Source organism: Alligator sinensis, unplaced genomic scaffold, assembly GCF_000455745.1.
Source record: "Alligator sinensis unplaced genomic scaffold, ASM45574v1 scaffold651_1, whole genome shotgun sequence".
NCBI lineage: Eukaryota > Metazoa > Chordata > Crocodylia > Alligatoridae > Alligator > Alligator sinensis.
The window spans coordinates 2,256,751-2,265,379 of record NW_005842014.1 but is presented as its reverse complement, the minus strand read 5'-3'; the positions used below and the strand labels follow the sequence as shown (position 1 = coordinate 2,265,379).

At 43.9% G+C, this 8,629-nt stretch overlaps 1 protein-coding gene across 6 annotated transcripts in view; it reads left to right on the top strand.

Annotated features, from left to right (window-relative positions):
* The window catches only part of ZFAT (zinc finger and AT-hook domain containing), a 226,156-nt gene that overhangs the window by 199,781 nt on the left and 17,746 nt on the right, over nt 1–8,629 (top strand). For all 6 annotated transcript variants that reach the window (XM_025202075.1, XM_014519165.2, XM_025202076.1 and 3 more), the window contains one exon: nt 4,121–4,251. In XM_025202075.1, coding sequence (XP_025057860.1) covers nt 4,121–4,251 — 131 coding nt within the window. The remainder of the gene's footprint in view (nt 1–4,120; nt 4,252–8,629) is intronic.

The following is an 8,629-nucleotide window of genomic DNA, read 5'->3' as shown; positions in this document are numbered from 1 at the left end:
ATTTGGGCTGCTGTAACACATGCAGGCTGTCACTTAGCATAACATACCCCTGCCACATCATTTTAGTCTTGATGTGTGTCAGTTCCTTTGAGTGTGTTTGTGTGCGCGCACATGTGTGTGCGTGCATGAGAGCATCAGGACAGATAGAAAACTCACATAGGGAGTGTGTGGTCCTCACAGCAAAGGAATTCTTTGTTGACCTGTTGTGGTCTGATTGTTTCTTTCACGTTGTTGTATAACTGAGGGTATATACAGATGTTATATTTGAAGTGCATACAGAAGTGAAAATTTTTGCCCAATCTGGCCACAGAAAGCAGTTTATAACTTCAGTCTGGGGGGCTTTCAGCTCCCACTGCAGGGTGGGGCAGGTGTATTGCAGCCCCCACCCCCAAGATGGGAGGGCTGCAATACACCCGCCCCACTCTCCAGCACTGGCTGGGGGACCCCTAGACTGAACTCCTTCTGCTCCCTTTCCTCACTCCCATTCTGAAACAGGGACAGACTGGGAGAGAGGAGGGACCATTGCTAGGGGAAACTGGCTGCAAGCTTCCAGCCAGCAGCTAGATTTCCCTCCCGCCATACCCAACAGTGAACTTCTGTTTGCTCCAGGGGATCATAGACTCATAGAAAGTTAGGGTTGGAAAGGACCTCAGGAGGTCATGTAGTCTAACCCCCCTGCTCAAAGCAGGACCGTCTCCAATTAGATCATCCCAGCCAAAGCTTTGTTTAGCCGGGTTTTGAAAACTTCCAAGGATGGAGCTTCTATCACCTCTCTGGGTAACCTGTTTCTGTGCTTTACTACCCTCCTACTGAGAAAATTCTTCCTACTATCTAAACTAAAGTTCCCTTGCTGCAACTCGAGACTATCACTCCTTGTTGTGTCATTTGCCACCACTTAAATTATTGCCGTCATCTGGACTCTCTCCACTTTGTCCACATTCTTTCTGTAGTGGGAGGGACCCAAAACTGAACACAGTACCCCAGATGTGGCCTCACCAGTGCTAAATAGAGGGGGATAATCACTTCCCTTGACCTACTGGCGACATACCTACCAATGCAGCCCAGGATGCCATTAGCCTTCTTGGCAACAAGGGCACACTGCTGGCTCCTGTTCAGTTTATTGTCCACTGTCACCCCCAGGTCCTTTTCTGGAGAGCTGTTGCCCAGCCAGTCAGCCCCCAGCCTGTCCTGGTACGTGGGATTGCTCTGTTTTAAGCACAGGACTTTGCACTTGTCCTTGCTGAACCTCATGAGATTCCTTTTGGCCCAATCCTCCAATTTGTCTAGGCCATGCTGAATCCTAGCCCTATCCTCCAGTGTATTGGAGTCATCTGCAGACTTGCTGAGGGTGCTCTCTATGCCATCTTGCAGCTCATTGATGAAGACATTGAACAAAACCGGCCCCGGGACCGACCCCTGGGGCACTCCACTTGATACCGGCTGCCGACTAGACATCAAGCCATTGATTGCTATCCTCTGAGCCTGATGCTTTAGCCAGTTTTTTATCCACCTTACAGTCCCTTCATCCAGCCTATACTTCCTTAGCTTGCCTGGGAGAATATTGTGGGAAACTGTATCAAAAGCCTTGCTAAAATCAAGGTACACCACGTCCAGTGCTCTCCCCACATCCACAGAGCCAGTTACCTTGTTGTAGAAGGCAATTGGGTTGGTCAGGCATGACTTGCCCCTGGTGAATCCATGCTGACTGGTCCTAATCACCTTTGTCTCCTCCAAGTACTTAGAAGTGGATTCCTTGAGGATCTGCTCCATGATTTTTCCAGGGACTGAGATGAGCCTGACTGGTCTGTAGTTCCCTGGATTCTCCTTTTTCCTTTTCTTAAATATAGGCACTATGTTTGCCCTTTTTGCAATCATCTGGGACTTCTGATCATGATTTTTTCAAAGATAGTGGCCAGTGGGTCTGCAATCACATCAGTCAACTCACTCAGCACCCTTGGGTGCATCCGATCTGACACCATGGACTTGTACATGCCCAGCTTTTCTAGGCTTTTCCCTAACCTGTTCTTTCACCTCTATGGGCTGTTCACCTCCTCCCCAAACTGTGCTGCCAAGTGCAGTAGTCTGGGTGCTGACCTTACTTGTGAAGACTGAAAGAAAAAAGGCATTGAGCACTTCAGCCTTTTCTGCATCCTCTGTCACTAGGTTGCCTCCCCCATTCAGAAAGAGACCCACACTTTCCCTGATCCTCCTCTTGCTACCAACGTACTTGTAGAAACCCTTCTTGTTACCCTTCATATCCCTTGCTAGCTGCAACACCAATTGCGCTTTGGCCTTCCTGACTTCATCCCTACATGTCTGAGCAATGCTCTTATATTCTTCCCTAGTTCTTTGTCCAAGTTTCTACTTCTTATAAGCTTCCTTTTTGTGATTTAGTTAACTAAAAAGTTCCCTGCTAAGCCAAGCTGGTCTTCTGCTATGCTTGCTAGTCTTCTTGTGCATTGGGATGGTTTGTTCCTGCACCCTCAGTAAGGCTTCTTTAAAGTACAGCCAGCTCTCCTGGACTCCTTGCCCCTTCGGACTGGCTTCCCAGGGAATCCTGCCCACGAGTTGCCTGAGTGAGTCAAAATCCGCTTTTGTGAAGTCCAGGGTCCTTGCTCTGCTGCTCTCCATCCTTCCTTTCCTCAGGATCCTGAACTCAATAATCTTGTGGTTACTGCTGCCCAAGTTGCCATCAACTACGACGTTCCTTATCAATTCTTCCCTGTTTGCGAGCAGCAGGTGAAGAAGAGCACGGCCCCTAGTTGGCTGCTCTAGCACTTGCACCAGGAAGTTGTCCCCAACTCTCCAAAAACTTCCTGGCTTGCCAGTGCACTGCTGTATTGCCCTCCCAGCAGATGTCAGGGTGATTGAAGTCCCCCATGAGAACCAGGGCCTGTGATCAGGAAACTTCCACTAGCTGTTTGAAGAAAGCCTCATCTACCACTTCCTCCTGGTCTGGTGGTCTATAGCAGACCCCCACCACAACATCACCCTTATTGCCCTCCCCTCTGACCCTAGCCCAGTGAGTCTTAGCAGGCCTATCTCCAGCTTCATACTGGAGCTCTGAGCCATCATATGGCTCTTTTACATAAAGTGCAACTTGTCCTCCTCTTCTCCCCTGCCTGTCCTTCCTGAACTGTCCCACCACCAGGAGGCATCGCTCACACCGCAGGCACTCCCTGACCTGGCCGTCACTGGAAGGAACGTGCAAGCTGCAGTCCCCACAGCACCAAACCTGGACCTCCCACATGTACCTCCTAGTCCCCACAGCGCCAAACCTGGACCTCTCACATGTACCTCCTAGTCCCCCAGTGCTACCTGCTCTTCCTCTCTACCCCAGGTTACTTGCACTGAGTTCCCAGATGGCTTCCGGCACTGGCGAACCTGTACACACCACTCCCGGACTAATCACATGGCTTAAAGTAAGCTGTGTGATTTTAGACCGGGTGCAGCAAACATTTGTATGCAGCCTGAGTGTGGCCCTATTTTTTTTGTAAACTATGACTTCCTCTGGCTGAGCTGCACACCTTGCATGGATGAAAAGTGTGGCAGATGCATTGATGTGGTATACAGATAGAGGAATGGGTGTGATCATGCAAAGTCTTCATTTCCCCTTTAACACTTTACTGACAAGAGTAGCTGTTCTGGGTTAAGGGGAACCACAGAAGGTCAAACAGATTGTAATGTCAGACCAAGAGCATACTGAATAGCTGTCCTGATTACAAGTTTAAGAGTTCAGATGCTGTTAAAACTAAATCTGCAGCAAATCCATACTTGGAGTTATAAAGCCTTACAGCTTCATGATTTACGCTTAGTGCTCCAAGTTCTGCCTTTTGTTTGTTTCATCACTACATTCTTTCAGATCGTCTTCAAATAGGAGTAAAAATGAACAATGCAGCTTCATTGCAGTTATCATCTTCCCCAGGAGATGTATTTTCTGAATACTTTGTCCCTGGGAACCACAATTAAAAGGATGTTACTGAGCTGTTAGAAATTATAGCAAGAGGTTTACAAGTGGAGTGGACACAAGAGGGACAAGAATGCTTGGAGCATTTTGATTTCTTTACCTTTAGAATGGTCTTGGCTATAATTTGTCTTGTGTTCATTGCTTTTCTGTAAGGTGAAAGACTTGACCCCACTGCTGTAAACATCCTTCAGCAAATCATTGAGTTGGGTTCAGAGACCCACGATGCCGCTGCAGTTGCTTCTGTGGTTACCATGGCGCCTGGAACCGTTACAGTGGTAAAGCAGGTATGAGTTCTTCGGTGTTGTACAATACATTTTAGTTGCATTACACTTTTTCATGAAATACGTATTATTCAACAGGGATTGAACCTTTATATCTTACTGAGAGAACAATAAAAAGGCTGACTTTTGAGTTAGAATCAAAGGACTTTTCCATTATAGACCCATGTTCTGCTTCAAGCAGAATTTCTTACAAATGCACCTAAAGTATTCAAAAATTTGCTTGTAAGTAATTGTTGACTGTATTGTGTGCCTGTGCAAAGATGCTCCAGGTTTTTTAAACACCTTTGTCAAAACATGTTTTCAGAATTGTTAGAACAAAATTGCAAGTAGCTTGGTAATCATTTTATTCATGTTATCTTTAAAAATAAATGCTACCATGGTTTAGTTAAAGATCAGCTGCAATTCTGCAAAGTTGTAATGTGTTTGTACAAATGCTGTCTTTGCATCTTATTCCTCCTTTATAGTCATATCTTCTGATATCAGTGACAAAACTAGGATTCATTTTCTTTTCCTGCTTCTCTACTCTGGACCTGCAGTGCCAGCTCCATACAGAGTTTCATCACTGCAAAGTTAACCTAAACCATAGCTCAGGTGTTTTTTCCAACTTGAGTCCAATCCACATACATCTCCTTGCTTTAAGCCTGATGGTTCTTTCAATATAAGCTGTTTGGCCCCTCAGCTCAGGTTATCAGCATTGCTCAGCTCTGCTAATGTAATCAATTGGTGGCCCTAATCCAGTCTGTCTGAGTAGCTGGATTATTATTGAAAAATGCAATCAGACTCACTTGAGCCACATGAAATGCCTGGACACAGGACACATTTATACTGTTGTGTTTCACATCCGTTTTGCACACCAGAGTAAGTTACGCTGGGAATCAGAGCAGACAAAGCCTTAGCTACCTAAGGGCCTGTTTGCCTGTAATAAGTGGCTGACCCCAGGCAATGGTAGACGTATGACACTTAAACCAGTGTAGTTTAATGCTGACTTTTTTCTGGAGCACTTCTTTGTCAGATTCAAGTAATTTATACTAGTGCTGAAGTTTACAGTCTGTGCATGCCTTGTTTGCACTATATTCCCAAAGTAGAGAAGGTTAACAGCAGTAAAGACAGAGTCCAAAAGCAATTGAATTTGATTCATTTTTCCCTTATATATCACAGAATTGCATACAAAATTCCAGTCAGCTATAGACAGGCAAGGTTCTTTGGGTAGATGTGATATCTTTCATTAGACAAACTCAGTTGGGCTAATAAAAGATATCACATCTACCCAAAGAACCTTGCCTGCCTATGTCCTTAGACCAACACAGCCACAACCAAAAACCCAGTCCGATATAGATATGCAGCCCACTGGAGGCAGCAGGTTTCAGAGTTGTCCCTGAGGCATATTTAGTCCTCAGTTTTTGGTACTAGTGATGCCTAAAAAAAGGGCCTGCAGGTGTTTCCAGGGTTATCTGTGGTCTGTGTTGTCTGGTGGTAGGGAAGTCTAGAATGTCCATCCATGTATTTTGCTATTTTAGCTCCTCAGTATGTTCAGCACGGTATATGCACTATCAATGCACTTCATCCTTTGGATTGTCCTCTCTACCATGAAGCTATTTTAAATAATATAAAACAAAACCAGACTTCATTTTGCTAACCCCATTCTTCTTAGTGTCTTTATTAGAGGCATGGCAGCCTGCAGCTGGTGACTTAACTTCATTTGGATTCAGTCTTTCTTGCCTGAAGCTTATAGTGGCTGTTACTATTATTGAAGTCAAACTAGTTGAGAAGGAGCCAGCAGACTTCTCCTTCTGGGCTAATTCTCCCTGCAGTGTTGTCATTAGCTTGTGTGCTATCTACAGTAGCAAGGTGACCAAAAAACCCTCTAATTATTGACTTAATTCAGCATTGCTGCTTGAACTTTCTTTCTCTCCTTTTTTAACAGTAGCTGTATTTGCACATCTGCATGCTGTAGCCTGCAGCATTTACTATCAGCAAGCACATGCATTTCTTTAATGTTAGTCTTTAATGACAACCTGCTGTGATGCTTGAGACTTTTCATTGCCCTACTGCTTATTGCAGAGATTGTAAATGAATATTGGCAATTCTTTAAGAATTTATTTGCTGGCCAAAAAGCCACACGTCTTCATTTTGGAAAGAAGATAACTAGCTAAAAGCTTTAAGAACATCAGAGATGCCATAACTGGCTCAGACTGCAGGGCCATCTAGCCCAGCATTCTGTATCTTGCACTAGCACAAAGCAGGTGCTAAAGGGAAGGATATGTATGTAGGTCCTGTCCAAACTGATTTGTCCCCTGCTCCTCTTCCTTTGCAGCTTCTAGCATATAAAGGCATAAGGCATCCTAATTTGGAGGCTGCAGCCCTACTGTCATGTTTAATACCCACTGATGGGCTTCTTGTGCATGAATTTGTCCATTCCTCTTTTGAACTTGGTTAAATGTTCAGCCTCTACAACATCTTGTGTTAATGAGTTAATTATGCACTGTGCAAAGACAGGAAAGCAGTAGTTAGAATACAAAAGCAATATATAACAAGTTAAAAGTTCTGCAGTGTAGAAAATTGATACAGGAATTTAAAGGCATTAGGGAAGCTCTGTGGCTGTCAGGGCCAAGGGGAGTTTGAGAATCTTAGGGATAAATGACATTTTAGCAATGGCATGGGCCTTTTATCAGATAAGATGGTAAAATTGTTCATACAAGGCAAAAAAGACAGAAGTGTTTGGTAAATTTTTGTTCTGCGTGTGGAAAGAAGAAGGGTAAGGTACCAGCAACACATGAGGCTGATGAAATGCTTTCCAGTCCATTAGTAGCTAAGGATGTTAAACATCGTCTGTTAGGAATAAACACTTTTAAATAAGCTAGCCCTGAAAACGTGGGCCAGGAATCTGGAAAAAGTTAGTTTAGAAGATCTGTGGCCTGCTGGTATTAATGCTTAATAAATCATGGAATATCAGGAACATTTCAGAAGGCTGGAAGGGTCCTCACATAGCAATAATTAGGTACAGCGAGCGGGATGACTAGGGGGAACTGCCTCATGTCATGTCTTGGCAAAATAATGGAAAGCTGATAAGGGATTTGACCAATATTGTAATGAGTAATGGCAATACAGTTAATGATAGTCAATGTGATTTTCAGGAAACAAATATGATTTCATTCTTTAAGATTACAAGTTTTACTGATACTGAAAAAGATATAGAGAAGAGCCGTACATATGATTAGAAAAGGCTGGAGAAAATGCCTTAAACTGAAAGACTTAAAGAGCTCGATCTGTTCATTTTATCGAAAAGAAGATGGAGAAGTGACTTGATTAGTGTCTAAGTACTTTAATGAGGAGGAGTACTGGGTACTAGAGGGCTCTTTAGTCTAGCAGAGAAAAGCATGATGGGAATTAAAGGCTGGAAAATAAGGCAAATTCAAATTGGAAGTAGGTGCAGGTGATAACGGTGTGTTGGGTTTTTTTTTTCAAGTGAGGGTGTTTGGACACGCAGCAGAGTACCAAAGGAAGTGGTGGATTCTCCATCTCTTTGTATCTTCACTTCAAGGCTTTCTTCCTGGGGGGATGCACTTTAACCAAACAAGTTATTGGGCTTAAAACAGAGTTGCCTGTGTTGTACAGGAGCTCGGACTAGATGAGACAGTCATCTCTTCTGGCCTTTTTACTCTAGGAAGCTGTGCTGATGTCCGAACCACTGTCTTGAGAGAATAATGAGTCCCAGGGCTTTGTTCCCCAGAGGGCTTTGAAACGTGCTGCTGGCCAAAGCAGAGTACATACGGCTACAGCCTTCTTTCAGACAGGACTCTAGGCTTATTTTCCCTTTTCACTGTAAGTTTCCTGTTTCATGTGGGTTTCTGCTGCCAAGTCGTGTATTTGGGGTAAATACAAAGAGTTGCGTGTTCCATTTTTAAACCTGAACTATAGTTGATTTGCTCCGTGTTCGAATTCTTACTTCAATTTATGTTCTGTTACCACTGTCCTATAAGGAGCTCAAAAGTTGTAGAGAAGCCTCAATTATACAGTGAATTATTATTAGCTCATTTTTCATGTTACTTTCTTAAGGGGAATAAAGGGTCGGAGTGTTTCTGTAGCCACGTTGGTTCAGGAAATGTCTGAAAGCAAGGCTTTTTTGTGATATTTTTATTGGATTGGCTGTAGAGTTGAGAGAACTGTTGGACAAGCATTTTGAGCATCAAGTGCCTTCCTCATGCTAAAAAAAAAGGGCAGACATAGGTTGTATTTCCCTTAAGAGAAATACAAAAGTTTAATCAGGATAATGCTCTTGGCCATGTTACCCTGCACCTGTGCCTTACTCACATCTGCAGGGAAGCATTTCCTTTTATTCAGGATCTACAACTCTGAATCTTCCCCTGCATTTCCACCCTAT